At 38.3% G+C, this 18,340-nt stretch overlaps 1 protein-coding gene across 1 annotated transcript in view; it reads right to left on the bottom strand.

Moving 5' to 3' along the window:
- The window catches only part of slc12a2 (solute carrier family 12 member 2), a 99,057-nt gene that overhangs the window by 66,091 nt on the left and 14,626 nt on the right, over nt 1-18,340 (bottom strand). The window contains exon 2 of the mRNA XM_042509081.1: nt 1,195-1,314. Within this exon, the coding sequence (XP_042365015.1) occupies nt 1,195-1,314 (120 nt within the window). The remainder of the gene's footprint in view (nt 1-1,194; nt 1,315-18,340) is intronic.

The raw sequence follows: 18,340 nt of genomic DNA, 5'->3' as shown, positions 1-18,340 counted from the left end.
CTGACTTCTGGCAGATGAGAAAAGGTCTTGGAAGGTAGCCAGACAAGCCACGGCCTTGCAGATATATATAGCCTTTGTCTGCACTAATTCATTTTTATGTCACATTTAGGAACCGATAAGCAGAACCAAATCTTTTTTTTTCATGGGTACCCTACTTGGCATCAAGTACCCAGTTCTAATTTGGAACCGAGTTTTGGCTCCCAACCCTACTCTGCACTGTAAAGTTCTGTGAACACATTATCTGGTCTAGAAGTGAGAATTTACAGCTCACAGGATCTTAGTACAACACAGTCTCTGGCTTTTGTTTGATATCTACAGTCGACAAAAAATGTTGCACAGCTACAGTCTGTCGTTGGCACCGTTAGCTTGTTTACGATACCACGTGAATGATGAAATCACACTGAATTTACATCCTTATATGGAAACAAATGTATTGTCGAATATTTGTATTGAGCTGCCAAATCTGATTTGAGTGACATAATTCTGAGTTCGGATCAGTCCTAGTTTCAGCAAATATGAGTTATTTTCATTAAAGTTACCAACTGTAGCTTTAACCACCACCAACCAACTGTCTGAGCTACAAGTAATTCACACCAATGGTTCAAAATCCTTAACAGAGTGTCATCTATTTGCACATACACTTCAAATAATAAAGTGGCACACCTATCACCTGTGATCCACTACACTGGATTTGACTACTTGGACATATGAACAGAGTGAGACTGTGAGTACACAACGTGAAGACCAATACACATTGTCAAAAATGTTGTCCCTAAATTATGGTTAAGCTTCAAAATATGAGACGTATGTGGAAACATTGGTGAAGTGGCCAAACACTATGCAAGCAGCAAAATTTCAGGTTACATTTAGTCTTCATGTTGCAGCTTGTTTCATGCAACCTCAGAGCATATTTTCTGTCATAAAGAGTTGATACTTGATCAAATATTTAATGATGGCCTCATCTCACTCACCCAAACTCTTCTGATCAACACATAAATATATTTGCATGTATCACATATATGACTAAATATTCTCTAGTTGTTTGGGCTCATTATATAATTAATTACAACTGATTCCTTGAATGACGTGACTTGAAGGAATCTTTTAGAAAAAAAAAGTAACAACAAGAGAAGACTAAATGACTACAAGGAAGCAGGATTTGAAAGAAATGATAGCATTGTGAAAGTGACTCACCAGCACCCCCTTAATCCAGCCAAACTTGACCACCCCTTTGGAGTCAGCTGCTTCTTTGGCAGCAGCCTCCTCAGCCGGGGTCAGCTCATCACCATTAGCAAACCCATCCTCAAATGGCTCCTGAAAAGCACAATAAATTAAAGTATGTTAACATGTGAAGAAACATGTATGAAGACACACCTTCATGTTTCATTAACAGATTTCATGAACATTTTCAAAATCTAATAGAAGAAAAAACAATACATTCAAAATAAACTATTGAAACTAGTTTTGTGTCCCCAAAGACAAGTTGGGACTTTTCTTCATTAATGCTTTGTTCATTTTGATGGCAAGTCAGATAAGGGCTGGTGTGCTGTTTCACTGGACATGCTAAGGGAATATTGCAAAATTAATTTGAGTATTTTCAAGGTTCAGATGTGACCTTGTAACAGAATAAAGACTGCTCTGTGTAGTCAGTTTTGGACAAGGCAAAAAATGTAGGAATCTGACTTGACTGTATTGTATGTAATATGCCCAGCTAATTTTAATTAGCACCACCACATGAAAAAACACTAAGAGGGGAAAGAATAGTGTAACCATGTAAATGTTATGCAAGCCACTGACTGACAGGTCGAATTTCTCTTAACAGACAGCCACACAGACACAGCAGGTATGTCCTTCAGCAGTTGAAACACAGGGAGCTCCCCCACACTGCGCAGACAATGCTGTGATGTTGGTGGTCTCCCTTCCAGGACTCTCTGGGTATCCAGCATACTGGCCTCTTTACGGCACTTGTAATGACCTCCGGATGAACAAAGGACGTCTGCAAACCAACCCTGTGTATTTCTTCTGAAGGCTCACAGTGTTCCTCGGCCAGTTGCCAGAAAGATCGTATATAAAATGGAGTCAGACAGAAACAGGCTTTACAGCATGACTCCAGGACAGCACTGACGTCCTTTACAACAGCTCAACACAAGTGAGTCACTACCAGGGCTCTACCAACTAGACTGAAGCTCCAAAGCTTTATTCATGTTCATAATAAAATTCTAAATCAACATACCAAGGCTGAGCAGCTTTCTTTTGTTTGGTTTGTGTGACTTTTCATTTTGTTTAAACTCAGTGTTTCTGCACAGTTTCTGGTTAGATGAAGCTACATTAATATTGTTAGTATTATACTATTACACACACACACACACACACACATATACATATGTATTTAAATAAATCTGCTGCTGCTACCATTTACACTGTGACAGAATGTCTCAGGTGCTGAAATAACACTTTACTCCTCCACTTTTTAAAAATGTGTATCTCTTTTTATTTCACTACTTGTTTTTTTTTACAATATATTGATCTTTTATTTATTATATGTTATTCTATTTGACCTTTCGTGCATGCAACTTTTACCCTTGTACTGCTGCAAAACTTGAATTTACCCTCTAGGGAATAAATAAAGGATTATCTTATCTTAATATAATTAGATTATAGTGTATAGTAGTGATCGATGTGTATGAAACACACAAATATTGTCTTTCGCCATGACTTTTGCTCACAACGCTTTCTTCGCTGTTACAGGACCATATTATATTATATTTTGTCAGGTTAAATCCAAAAACAAGCAGCTGTACAATAACTTTGCCTCTAGTGTCACAAAAGACTTTGACTAACCCTAGATATACATATTCCCTGGACATCCTGTCTAAATGTATAATTTACATTCCCATTTGAAATGGTGTCTGTTTACGTTGGTGCTTCATATTCAGGCAGTTTGCTTTGGTTGCAGATGACCTTGGGTTTATGGATCCTGTGAAATTACACAGTGGAAGCACAGTGTCATTTTACAGCAGTGGAGAGGAAGTGTGGTGATGTGCTTATGGCCAGCTGTGCCGAGCATGTTTATCGATCAACAGTATTGTGCGCATGCCCTCAGGGTCCATGTCCACTGATGAGGACAGTAACATGCATATCCAAAGGGTACCACACACTGACTAATTGGCACATTAACACCTCTTATTGATGTACAATATGAGGATACTGAACAAAAGCCTTTATTTGACAATAGTTTATTGACACGCATGTGATGTAACAGTGAGTCACATCACATGCATTTCATAATGACCAAAGACTAAGTGTGCATTTTCCTCTGACAGAGTAATGATTAACACATTAAGGATAATAATAAATGCACATATCGAAAATGAGAGGGCTGTGTAAGATAATGTTACAGAGCATTTTCTCATATCTCTGCATATTGAAGTAGGTGGGCTGCAAATGAAAGTGGGTGTCATGTGTGTCGTGTAGTGAAGTGGCCGTATCCTGTCGTGAACTGTAGTGCACCCTCTCCTACACACTCTTGCTCAGTTTGTCCAGGGGTGGGTAGTGACACATTACAAGTATTGCAAAAGTGTAAAAAAAAAAAAAAAACTACTCAAGCATATTTTTGAGCCAGTCATTTTTTGACTTCACCTCATTTGAGAGTAACACCTTTGTTACAACTACTCTGCTCTACCTGCAGGGACTGAGTGTAAGAGGGAGAGTAAACAAGGAGCAGCTCCTCTGCAGATGCCAAGTTGCAGCATCCTAGAAGAAGAAGAAGCACTAGCTGTATTTCGCAAGCCCCCAGGAAGTGCGCCACCCTCTGAAGCAAAATTTACGTAGTAGCCGAAAGTGGAACTACAGCGTCACGTGATGCACACTGGCTCAGAAAGACTTTTCTCCATTTGTTAACATTGGGAAAGAGACCTCCTTAATTCACTGGATAATTTTTTTGAGACATGTTGACTTTTCAGAAAGCATTTTTTTATAGCCATTATTAAAAAAATTAAGACATTCTCCAGACATAAAATGAACACGCATCGGACCCGCGGGACTCTACCGCGTGAACGCACATGTAACTCTAAGAGTTTCTGACAGCACAGGCTTCATACCGGCCGTAGTAATGGATATTTTTGCTGTAATTCATCAGTTTTTAATCACAATTCATCATTTTTACCATTTTACAACACATCCATACACTGTTGGCTGTAAAGCCTGTAATATGGTCGTCTTACCGTGTCTGTATCAGAGGACGTATATACAGTCTGCGGTCAGTATTCAAACTACCGGTTATTAGTGAGCAGCGCGGAGCACTAGAGACAGTTACTGAAAGGTACTGAACGTAGTACTTTCAAAAGTTGAGCTGTGTGATAAAACACGGGGCAATATTACAAGCAGCACCTTTTATTACCTTTTTATGAGCACGACACGTTCCGATTCTGTTAATTTGATTTCTCCAGTCGTGATTACAATATGATTCCCTGATGAGTTGTATGTATATGTGTGTGTGTAGAGTGAGAGAGAGATAAATATACCATTATTTGATAATCACGTAAATATTAAAACCGACAGCGCTGTCGTTATACCGCCGATTAGCTGCTGTTGCTAATAAGCTAAGCTACTACGAGAGGAATGCTCGTGCACCAGCGCTGTTCGCTTAAGTCGCTCTGAGTGAGCGAGTCAGTGAGTTGAAGTCAATGGGTACACTCGGCTGCGTTCGGCTGCCGTTAATCACTTCCACGCATGCTCTATGGGCCAGTAGATCCGGGTATTTTTCACTTTTCTAAACCCGGAAAAAGAGTTTTCTCTGCTTCATGCGCCACTGAGCAGCTCTCATAGGAAAGATGTGTGGGCAAGATGGCGGACCGGATGCAGCATAACTTTTGAGAGCTGTCTGTTTGTCCCAAATTTTTTTAACTTCACCGTCTAACTACCTTTTCCTGACTCTTGAACATTTTTATTTTGTCTCGTCATTTAATATTGCCAAGAATTGAGTCATGAAACCTACCATTCCAGCCTGTGGGAATACGGCTGCTACTCATCATAACTACGCGGCTAAGATGGAAATAGCGACCGAGAGCCTAAAAAGAAAACACCCATTCTCTCCAACAAAAAACCGACCGCCCGCCAAAATGAAAGATTCATCTACTGATGAAGGTATGAAAGTCGTCCTGGAAGCAATAAAACAACTCACTGATTAAGTGGATAGTCTCAGTGCCCAAATACAACAGAATTCAGTTATGCTAGCCAGCATGGCTAAAGCTGTTGAGTTTAACGCGGCGGAAATAAAGGACTGTAAATCTCAGTTACAAGACACGGAACGGGAGATGTTAGTGATTAAAAAAGACAACGCTGAGTTAATGGACAGGGTCTTGGAGATGGAACGATACGAGCGCCGGTGGAATCTGAGAATTCGAGGGATAAAGGAGAAAGAAGGAGAAAACACACGAGAAGTGGTGGCTGACCTGCTGATAAAGATTTCCCCCACCTGGGCTCCCAACATTAACTACATTGTGGACTCCGCTCATTGGCTCGGCACACGTGAGGATAACAAGACCAGGCAGGTCATCGTCCAGTTTACACAGAGAATACACCGGGATGCGATCTGGAAGATGACCAAAGATTCCTCCACCTGCAAAGATCTTGGGATCGGCTTTAGTGAAGATCTCTGCAAGGCTGACAGGGAGGCTCGGATGGCACTGTGGCCGAAGATACAACAAGCACGGGCAACTGGTAAACGTGCTTACTACAGGGGAGGGGCTGGTTACATCGATGGACACAGAATCACCTAGTATAATCACTTGAAGTATACTGGTAGTCCAAACCAATGAATAAATAAGCATTAAACAGGTTTTTAATCTTTCCTGATAAAAAAAAAAGAGAAAAAAGTTGGATGGTTAAGTTAAAGATAATATTTTGATATTGAAGGGACATGGCCTAAAGTTGTCTTTGTGGGCTTTTCTTATTTTCCACTTCTCTTCACTTAGTGGAAGTTCTGACTGATTTAACTGTGTTCTATGTGTTCTATGTTCCAGGTAAAAACTGACATTTCTTTTCTTTCTTTTAACACAAGGGGACTTAAAGACTCAGTTAAGCGCAAAGCTGTTTTTCTGTTTTGCAAGGGACAACAAGCACATTGCACCTTTCTTCAAGAAACCCATTCTGATGAATCTGATGTTAGGTTTTGGTCACAGCAATTGGGGGACAAAGTCCTTTTCAGTCATGGGACAAATCGTTCAGCTGGAGTTGCCATCTGTTTCAATAGATGTCCTGGTAAGATTTTATGTAATAAGGCAGATAAAGATGGACACTGGGTAGCTTGTGCTTTGGATATGGATAACATTGTTATTATTTTGATCAGTGTTTATGGTTATAACAATGATCAAAAAAACAGGAGCATGTTACATCAAATTTCTTTGGTTATAAAAGAACTACAGGTAAAATTTCCCACCGATTATATGGTGATAGGTGGTGATTTCAACTTAACTCCTGATGAGTGGATGGATCGATGGCCTTCAAGAATCTCAAGGGAATACAGAAACCCACTAATGGAAAATTTTATTAACAACAACAAATTACTTGATATCTGGAGATCTTTGAACAAAGATGTTAAACAATTTACTTGGTACAAACCTAATGGCCAAATCAGATCACGTATTGATTATTGGTTGATATCAAGATCAATCTCAGAACACGTTGCAGAAACAACGATCTCTAATTCTCCCTTGAGTGATCATTGTACCATTAATTTAAAACTAAAAAAAAGGGATAAAAACACTAATTTTAAAGATTATTGGAAATTTAACTCTCAATTATTAAAGAATGTGGAATACTGTAACTCTATAAAAGAATTAAGTTTGGATATTAAAAAGGACAACACAATAAGTACACCGATATTAAAATGGGAATTTCTCAAATTTAGTGTTAGAAAATACGCAATAGCATTTGGTAAAAAGATGGTAAAGGAAAGAAGAAACAAATGTAGTTAAGGAACTCATGGATCCATATAGGAAGTTGAATTGGTCTGAGGAAGAAAGAGAAAGAATTAATAACCTGCAATCTAGACTGGATGTGATGTATTTGAATAAAGCCAAGGGTGCATATGTGAGGTCCAGAGCCAGGTGGATTGAGGAAGGAGAAAAAAATACAGCTTACTTTTGCAACTTAGAAAAATGTAGACAAGAATTTAACTCAATATGTAGTCTCTCAATTAATGGGGAAGAATGCACAGATCCCAAGCGTATGAAAAAAGAAGTCTTTGACTTCTACAGTAACCTATATAAATCTTCATATTCAGAACAAAATGTCACAGCCTTCTTTGACAAAATCAGTAACTTGATTCCAATAATTGATGATGATTTTAAAGATGATTGTGACGAAGAGTTAATAATTGCAGAATTTGATTGTGCAGTTAAAAACATGGCATCTGATCGCTCACAAGGACCTGATGGTTTAACAGCAAATTTCTACAAACATTTTTGGGAAGATATAAAACTCCTGTTGTTCCAATCTTTAATCGAATGTATTAATCAAAAAGAACTAACGGAAACAATGAAACAAGGTGTAATAAAATTGATACCAAAACCTGGAAAAGATAAGAAAATTCCCAGCAACCTAAGACCTATAACTCTTTTAAACACAGACTACAAGATCTTTACAAAAGTCTTGGCAACTAGATTAAAAATTGGCATGGTTCTGGATCTTATTGACTATAATTACTTAATTGAAGATGATGGTTTCATGTTGTTTCTGGACTTCCACAAAGCATTTGACTCAATTGAACATGCTTTTATCATTAATACATTTAAACATTTTGGGTTTGGTGACACATTTCTTGACATGATTGCTATGTTATATACTGATATCAACAGCTGTGTTTCCCTTTCCGAAGGCACATGTTCCAGATTCAGGGTAGAAAGAGGCATTAGGCAAGGATGCAGCATTTCACCTCTTTTGTTTATTGTCGCCACAGAATTACTGGCTATATCTGTTGTAAATTCAAACATTAAAGGATTAGACATAAACAACCACAAATTAATTATAAGTCAGCTTGCTGATGACACAACAATCTTCCTTAAAAATAAAGAACAAATTCCATTGGCCTTAAAAACAATTAAACTGTTTTCCAAAGCCTCAGGTCTGCTTCTGAATTTGGACAAATGTGAACTCATGAGTATACATAACTGTTCTGACTTATCACTGTATGATATACCTGTTAAAAATAAGATACAATATTTAGGAATTTTGGTAAAAAAGAGAATATCCATAATACTATTGATAAATGTAAAAAAAACTTTAAACAATTGGTTACAAAGGGACTTAACGTTGTTTGGTAGAACAATGTTAACCAAAATTGAATCATTATCCAGGTTAATCTATCCAGCTTACTCTCTAGCAATCCCACCAAGAATTATAAAAGAAATCAATAGAATAAACTTTAATTTCATTTGGAAGAATAAACATCACTATATTAAAAATGGAGACTTGGTGAAGAACTATTAGGATGGTGGCTTAAAAGCGATTGATTTTGAGATTATGGATGGAATATTAAAAATTAATTGGCTCCGTTCCTTTTTAAGAAATGGGGATGAAATATGGTTCTCCTTACCTCGTCTTATTTTCAATAAAAGAGGTATTGATTTTCTGTTAGTATGTGATTTTGAAATATCCAAACTACCCATCAAACTTTCTAAATTTCACCAGCAGGTTCTGTTATATTGGAAAATGATATTCAAACACAACTTCAGCCCCCATAATGTCCCACTGTGGAACAATAGAGCAATACTGAGCAGGAGGAGATCTATGTTCATGGAAGACTGGATGGCAAACAAATTTGGTCTATTACACATTTAATGGATGAGAATAGAGAAATACTTTTATTGGATGATTTTAATACTAAATATAACACTAATTGCTCATTGGAGATCTACAAGAAAGTCACACAAAATATCCAAAAGTACTTTTTCTTTCAATAAAGAACAACATACTAAACACACCAACTCCTAATCTACACAAAATTAAAATAGAGGATATGGACCAAAACTTTTTACGGCAGTACTTAGTAAACACCTTCTGTCCAAGTATAGCAAAAAGCGCACTCACTCTTAAAGTTTATAATAAATCTAAGTTATCAGCTATTCGCACTAAATACCTTAAATTTCCAATTCCTCCCAAATGCAAAGAAATACATTTTAAGACCATAAACAACATTTATCCCTCGAATGAATTCATCAACAAAAGATTTAAATTATCTGTAGATAATTGTTATATTTGCAAAACGAATGTAGAAACGACAGAGCACCTGTTCTTTGAATGTGAGATTGTTCAAAATATGTGGAAATCTCTCCATAACTCTGTCGTCCAGTTCTGTTAACATGGATTTCTGGTCTTTTGAAGATATTCAAGTTAGTGTTTTCCTCGAGGATGAAAAAAAATGAATTTTTGGTGAATAATTTGATCATTTTTACAAAGTACTATATTTACAAGTGTCATTACGCTAAATCCCCCCCGTTCATGGCCTGCTCTTAAAAATGAAATTTCCTTATTTCAGCGGTGTCTTAAACAAATAAATAATCCTCATGCAAGCAAATTGTACACTCTGATTACATCAGTTAATGTATCCTAAACCCCTTGTGTTTGTCAATGTTATCTCCTTCATTTTATATTTTTTTATTTTAATTTTTCATTGATTTATTTATTTCATTTTATTTATTTTTTTTCCCTCCTATATGTAATTTTATGTTAACTGGAGCTGTGACTGTTTTCTCAATTCCTTGTACTGTTGTATACATTGACTATATCACTGTTCATGTTGAATAAAAAAATAAAAAATAAAAAAAAATTTCATGAATGAGGAATGAATGAATGAGGCCCCGCCCCCACGGCTGTATCCAGACTTCCTTATAATACATCCATGGTATTTCGACCATGATGCAATGGACAGAGAAAAACACAATACCAGTGGCAGCTTCCAGTAATAGTCCCTGGACACATCTAGCTACACCTTTATACCAAAATCTGACAGATACAACAGTAACAAGATGAAGTGACTGCTGTGCCCGGAAACACAGATGTCTGCATATTTAAAACCAACCAAAGGTTAGAGGAGGAGCCAGGAGGCCAAGTGGGACATGGCTATTTTGATGGACTGGTGAAAATACATGGTAAATTACATTTTGCCATTAGACTTCCAGAATTTACTGCATCTGACCATAGACTGTCAATAAAGATGGGCAATAAGACAGCACCCCCAAAAGGGAAGCCAAAAAATCTAAATTGTGCTCTGGTGGCTGGCTGCAGTATAGGCCATAAAGCCTGTCCCTCCATGTTAGTCAGTACGTTCCCATGTACAGTTAAGTGGAACTCTGGTTATAGCTTGATTAGGCCATTTAATAGGACTACTGTCCTTGTCCCTGTTAACAAGAAGCAGGGGTGAATCGATTTATTGACAGAGGTATGTCAGACTCCTTCACAGTATGTGGAGATACAGTATGTCCCCTTTCAGCTAGTTGCTTCCAGCTGCCTTCTTCTGGTTGACCTGTTACATCACATACCAAACAAGTCAGCAAGCGGCAAGTGGGTTGCATGTCGAAGAGATTTTGAGAGTTGCATGCATGAGTCACTTTGAGGGCCTGTACATAATTTCTCCATATCTATGTATTAACTTATTTATCTATTTATCTGTCTTTGCATCCATTTATTATCAATTGCAGTGCTTGTTATCATTATTATTATAATAACTTTTTTTATTATGTATGGATATTTTTAATCGCTCTTATCTGTTTTTACTGTTGGTGCTGTAAGCTGTGCAACAGCTGGATTTCTCCATTGGGGATCAATAAAGGTTTATCTATGAATAGTGACAATATGGATGACTTCTCTGCACTATACATTTTGTATGTACTTTACACTTCGGTACTTGGTAACTTTGTCTTTGTTTTGTTTCTTCTTTTGTTTTTCCCAGCTTTCTTCTACAAATGTATGCTGTTGGATGTACCAGTCAAAGCCTGGTGTGGTGATTAGGAGCATGCACAGAATGACTAGGCCAATTCAGATGTGTGTGAAGCGTATACATGAAAGAGTAAATCGACTGCCAACAGATTTTTATATAGGTGTGTTAGTCCAAATTTGATTTAGTACTATTTTAGTCGGACTAACAATAATTTGACTTTTTCTGACATAATGTTAACCTGCTGTGTACATGGGACATGGGCCAAAGTAAAAACTCAAAGTACACGCCAAATACAATTTTCCCAGATTTGGTTTCTGTCATTTTAGGTAGTTCTTATGACCCTGATATTTGTCAAATTGATTGTTTTTCAGTTTGTTATTCGGTAACTTGTTAAAATATTGTTTTATTGAGTTATTTAATTCTACAAAAAAAATTTCACCATGACTGACAGCTGTGTGAGCCAATCTGTGCACTCACCTTCAATGACACTGCTCACGACTGGTAGGACAGGTGTTTTGGTGGAAACCCCACCATGAAGATCACTATTGCACAGACACTGGCTCTGTCACCAGCGCAAGATGGCAGCAGCTGTATCTGGGATATTTTGGCTTCACTTAAGCATAGCAGGGATAAGTGAAGACACGTTGTCCATCTTTATATACAGTCTTTGATCTAAACTAACCAGAGGAATGGGGCAATGTCTTTGCTAAGAGAGGAATCATGAAACAAATGTGAATGAACTTCTGTCAGCAGAGAGGCTCTGTTAGAAATAATCCAAGAGAAGCGGGCTTGTACGGAGCTGAGCAGTGGGAGGGAGGGCTGGAGCATCTTTCACCTGGGCCATCTGTCAACGATGAACATCCCTGCCTATGTCCCCTCAGTGACTCAGCAACACTGCTCCCATCTGGCTATGGCAGCTAAATGGGCTGTGGAGAGCCAAAATCCCTCTCCGTCTCCATGTCAGGTTTCACCTAAATACAAAATGGAGCTCTACACTCACAAGGGTTTTATTCATCAGTAGTCTTGAGTAAGGCTGTCAAAAAAATCAAGACTCAGATACTAATCGATACTAAATATTACTACTGGGCACAGTGCTCATATGCAACGGTATGGACACCAACAGTGCCTTCTCCCCCCTTATTGACACACAGCGGCACACACAGCCCCCTCCCCTCACCAGCAGCTGAAGACGTTAGCTGTCGTCCACGACACCGTCAGATCGGCTGGGTCGCCAACTGACACCAGGTCTTTATGAGGATTTTAGAGAGGTTTGTATAGCTCCCATTCCAACATCATTCAAGTATTCATAAACGTAGCAGAATACATCTGCATGGCATTGTTACTTTTTTTTGCAGTACCTCAGACATCCTGTAAATATTTTTGCACTACCTGAGGCAACTTAAATATTGTTGTCATTGATGAGCTTGTTTGTATTGTTCTTATCTTTATTAAAAATATTTTATTTATTTATGCCTCCTGATATTTTTTTTAATCAAATATGGTATTGAGTATCAAGTAATTTCTGGGTATTGTTATAGAGTTCGAAATTCTAGTATTGTGACAACCTTTAAAGTCTTCAGTCAAAACACAATGTAGGGGTATTTTATTCCGTTTAAGGGGAAACAACTGAACTCACTAATTAAATACAAAATAAAAATATATAAAAATTATTTTGTCAACATTAAAGTAACCATGATGTCCTGCAGCTGCATTGTTAAAAGTGAACAAGCTATCTTTGTTTACAAAAAAATCTCTGGCCATTATTAGCACTTCACAAAAAGCATTCACGTCAGCATTAGGCATGACATGAATGAATGTTGGAAACAGCATCAGAAAAATTCAAATGTACCCTCAACAAACACAGCTGAAGCAAAACTATGTGTGTAAACCATTTCCTACCAGACCACTGAAACTGTACACACCCTGTAGCAAACACAAATCAAGTGTTGTTGAATCACTTTAATGAGGCAGTTGATTCAAGCATGAGAATCACTCTGAGGACCTAAAAAAGCATACAAACTGAAAACAGATGTTCCCTTGGCAATGCATATTGAAAAAGGTATAATATTTTACACTTCTTAGTAGAGAGTCCTCGAAATAATTCCAGACTGTGATTATTGAGTACATTCATGAATGTCTGCTAGAGAGGATAGGGCATATCTTACAGTTGACATGTGGTACCTTCATTAGCCACTATACCAGCCCTCTGGGATGGTGACTCATGGAGACGGTAAGACAAAAGGAGGATGTACACTGTTGCCTAGCACGATGGTACGCTCATGACTAACTAATCACAAAAAAGTTAACTGAACAAACAGAGGACTCAAACTACATGTCAGTTATCAAACACAAACATCTTTATGGATAAAAATAAGATTCTTGGCAGGAGCTGTGTTGGGATCAGTCCAAAAGATTGCCTTAGTCACAGTTCACGGTCTTCACAGACAAACTGTTCAAAGCAGGAAAGTAAAAGATTTTTTTTTTCTTTACAGAATATGTAAATATGTGCCATGTCGACACAGTTTGCTCTTACTACATGAGTCACACTCTTATCCTTTAACTTGAAGTATTTGCCATCCAACCCACTGCAGATCAGTGACCCTCTAAAAGGGAAGTAGCAGACGGCTCCGTTTATCTATTCCATGCAGAATTACCAATTTTAAGTGTAAAGTAGTCATTAGACCAAGCAGTTTCCAAAAAAATGCAAAAAAAAAAAAAAAAAGCTGTTTCCCACCATTGTTACTGTTTCAATCAATGAATCGATCAATCACACAACATTAATGTAGTTTTGAGTACTTCTGCTTCTGTAGTTTTACAAATTAAATACACCACAACTCACAACTCTGCTCGGCGTACATGCATGAATAGGACAGCAGCTCATATTCCTGCTGTCACACCAACTAATTGGGGGAATTGGCGGTTTGATCCCTGACTCTTCCAGTCCATGACGCATGTCAAAGTATCCTTGAACAAGATACTGAACCCCAAATTGCTCCTGATTAGTTTGTCTCTCTAACTGGTGCAGAACACTGCTGCACGTGTACTAACGGGAACCAAGAAAAGGGATCATATTTCTCCTGTTTAAGCTTTTTTGCACTGGCTCCCTGTAAAATCCAGAACTGAATTTAAATTCCTATTATGAGCCATGCCTCAACTATTAATATAAGTATGGGACCCTTATCAACACCTATATTTGCATGTAACATAACATGCTATCATAGAGTGCATTTAGTAATTTTACATCTATCACTATTGTTATATGATATGCTATTGTTACCATTATTGCTGTGCATCTATCCCCTTCTCTCTTTCTCTCTCTTTCTCTTTCCACTTTGTCAATATTGTAATAGAATTGTTATTTAAGACATCTATTGCATGTTCACTCCTCAGTTGCTCCTCCTGAGGTTTCTACTATTTTTTCCCGCTGTTACAGGGTTTTTTTGGGGGGAGTTTTTCCTTAGACAATGTGAGGGTCTAAGGGCAGAGGGATGACATATGCTACAGCAAGCAAGCCCTCTGAGGCAAACTGTGTTTTGTGATAATCGGCTTTATAAATAAAATTGAAATTGAAATGCAGATGCATGGATCCATGTATGCATACCCTCTAACTAGCCTACCTTAATTTTCCAATGGTTTTAGGACTACACCCAAGCAATAAAAGCTAGAATGTTCTTAAAACTGAACTGAGAAGGATGTTAGTGAAAGAGTATCAGCTGAAAATTGTGGTTTCAATCAGGAGCTGCCTGATTGAGGAACGAGTAAATAAGGCTCTAAATCCAGCCAGAGTTTTGATGCCAGCTACTGGTGCTAGACTGTTTTTGATACTTAGTTTCAAAAATAACCAAGCTTCAACACCAAGCCCTAAACGATAACCAGGCTTGGACATGAGCTATTTAATTTAAGTAATTCAAATGGCTGTGGCTTTAAATGGTTTGAAAAGCAAACTGAGCTCCAGCAGACTTATATGTGGCACGAGGTTTTCAATTCAAAGATAATTTAATCTGCTTCTAGCACAAATAAGTGAAACAGCAGGCCAATGGGACACATTCTTAGCTAAGAGTGATGTCAGGTCATGCTGCTGATGTCATTATGCAACACTGTAATCAAGGTCTGCTGCCCTTGTGTGGCATTAGGAACACTGTCAACAAGGGAGCATCTGTTTGGTTGATTTGTAGAGGGGGCTCAGACTTGATGCAAGCTCCAGCCTGCCTCTGTCTCTTTCTGTTATCTCTAATGCACACCAATACTGTTCCTCATACTCTGAGAATCATGAGCTGCTGCTCTGGTACACTTTCTGTCGTTCTTCTACAGATGACTGAAAGCATACTTTAACGCAGTCATGAAGCATTTTTGCTCTGACTGATTTATCTTCAGGACTCTAATGACGATGAAGCTCAGAAATGTGGAAACACTTGCTTCTCAGCATCATGTTCGAGATCAGCAGACATCCTATAGTTGACAAATATTCATCAAAAAGAAAAGCGTTTTGAAACACAGCAGGTGAAGCTGGACTGCTGTAAAAAAAAAAAAAAAAAGAAAAGAAAAGAAAAAGAAAAAAGAACAAAGTCTATGCTGTTTTGCTCATCAAAGTGTTTCTTTTCAGAAGAATTACAAAAGAACTACAGCCAACAGTATAATATCAAAAACTGAGATTTCTCTGTTCTATCTTTGTTTATGCTTAAATGTGTAAGGTGTACATCATGTCGCCTGCAGCCATTTTTCAGATGGCAAAAAGAGCTATTTGAGTGCTTGTAAATAAAAAGACACATATGCTTCAAAGCTGAGGTAGCCACCATTTCTTACCTGTCTGATACCTCCGCTCATGGAAGCCTCTGGATTAGGGCTGCAACTAACTATTATTTTGATAATAGATTAATCGGTCGATTAATCAGTTTTTTAAAAAAAATAAAAACAGAAATAATAATAAAATAATCATTTTTGTCTCCCATCACTTTGATCAAGAACAGATTATTATTGACAACAGTGCAAAAAGTGCAGTGCTTATACAGGCAGTTGACTGAACATCCCTGAGCAGTCAAAATAATATTAAGTTATAAATAACTACAAAATCAAATATGAAGCAATTCAAAAACTAAATGTTGACCGCTTTTGCTTTCCTTACTTTAAAACTGAACTTCTGTCATTTTTTTGTCAAGACTCAGCCTGCTGTTGAGCTGTCCTCCTCCTCACTTTCACCTTCGTTTTAGATGGTGCATCATAACCGTCGTGCTTGCATGCTGTGCCATGTCACTTTTGCATTTTGGCAGCTAATATACTTCTTTGTTTTGTGTGACGTGAATTGCTCCAACATTTTAAAGTTTCCATTTGAAACATTCTCTTTGCCTCTGCCATGCCTCTTCAAAACACTGGCTTCTCCCGTCTGCATGTGACGTGACCAGTCCCGCCAACACATTTGACAGTTGATTATGATCAATTTTATCAATTCGTTTTTGCAGCCCTACTCTGGATTATTACACTATATACAGTGCAGTACACCTTTAACTTATGGCGCGTTTCCACTACATTAATGCCAATCCACTAATTAATGCCATTAATGCACTGCACGTACGGAATACCCTGAGCAGCACAAACAGCTATGTATTGTATCATTTTTTTCTTTCCCAAAATGGCAACCAGAAAGATCACGTCATGGTCACTTGAGGAGGTGCAAACGTTCCTCAACTTGTTGGCCGACGAGCGTATCCAGCAAGTGCAAGTGTGTGTGTATGCATAGTTCTAATTAAGGGGGACCTAAGGGGAGCTCAGATCCCCTGAAAGCCTCCCTTGAGACGTTCAGGGGATGCTCTAAAATTGTTCACTTTTGTGTCATAGATTATATATTTTCTATACACACACACACACACACACACACACACACACACACACACACACATATATACACACATACACACACACACACACACACATATATATATATATTCACTCATTACATTCCATTTTTGAACATCTGTCTCCACTATTTAACTTCTGTGTCTATCCCTGCTGAGGCCATCTGTGCGTGAAGTGGTGGCGCAGTCAAATTCTTACATTTACATAGCCACCTGAACTCCTCCAACTGACCTGCAACTGACCAACAGAAGGGACAGAGAGATAGAGGAAATGTTACTGGTGAGTAGTGTAGGGCCACCTATGCAACCTAGTAGATATCAAGCAGACATTCTGACTTTAACTCAGTAAGTGTATCTGGTTGTGGCTGAGAGCTGTGGCTGCTGAATACACAGCCTAGAGAACAGTGCAGACGACACAGGATGAGTTAGTGAACATTATCTACATGGCTGAAGCAACACAAAGGCTGGCTTTACACAACAATTACAAAGCATCGAGAGCTTAGCACGGCAGGGCATACTGTACCATGAGTCGCCACCAAGGGCATCGTTATATTGCAAAAAAATTAATGATGCAATTGACAGTCTTCCTCTGAACCACACACCACATCAAGGAAAAACAGACATCACTCAAGCAGGATTGAGTCTGGGGACGCGTTATTTTGCCCTTGACAAAAGATCACACTATTATTGTTCATATATGATGATGATGATTAGTAATTTGTAAATGGTAAAAGCACCATATCAACTCCAAGTGCTTTACAGCACAAGCACCTTACACCTATTCACACATAGTCATACACGGGTGCCTTAGGCTACCATGCAAGGTGCCACCTCATTAGATCATTTACACACTCAGGAGCAGTTTCAGGCTCAGTATCTGGCCCCAATGACACTGTGTTATGTGGACTGCAGGGGCCTGGGATCGCACCGCTGCCACGCCGTGGAAACTGGAGGAGCAATAACAACACATAGTGAATTTAGTGCTTAAAGGCTTGGTCCATTCATTGACTTATTGGTGTTCAGAAAATTAGTTATCAACAATTTTAATAACTGATTCATTGTTGAGGAGGGCTAGAGTTTTAGGGCTTGGTGAAGTGTAATTAGAGTAGGACTGGGCGATATGGCTAGTAAATAATATTGCAATTTTTTTTTTTTATTCAGAAGCACCCAACGTGTCTCGGGCAGGAAGTGTTTTTGTTTTGCTGTGAACCTGAAGCTTCAGATAAACAATTAAATGTTAGCAGACTGTTAAATGTGATGATTTTTTCACTGTGAGCTGGAAACCAACTAACAGCTCTCCTGTTTTCTCTTAATGGGATTTGCAGTTCGCACTGGTGCTCTGTGGTCACAAAATGCAACTACACAGTAACGGTATGGAGCCCTGCAGAAACAAAAACACACGCTTGGCCTGTTCTTTCATGGTTCAAGAGAAAGTGGTCTGGATGGGTGGGGTAGTGTATGTGATGTATAAGCCTTTTTTGTGTTTGAGTCTGTGAAAGAGCGAGAGAACTTAAATGCCGAAGCATCTTAACAGTTTGACCTGACAATTTAT

Source organism: Plectropomus leopardus, chromosome 20, assembly GCF_008729295.1.
Source record: "Plectropomus leopardus isolate mb chromosome 20, YSFRI_Pleo_2.0, whole genome shotgun sequence".
Lineage (NCBI taxonomy): Eukaryota > Metazoa > Chordata > Actinopteri > Perciformes > Serranidae > Plectropomus > Plectropomus leopardus.
This window is presented reverse-complemented; position numbering and strand designations above follow the sequence as displayed.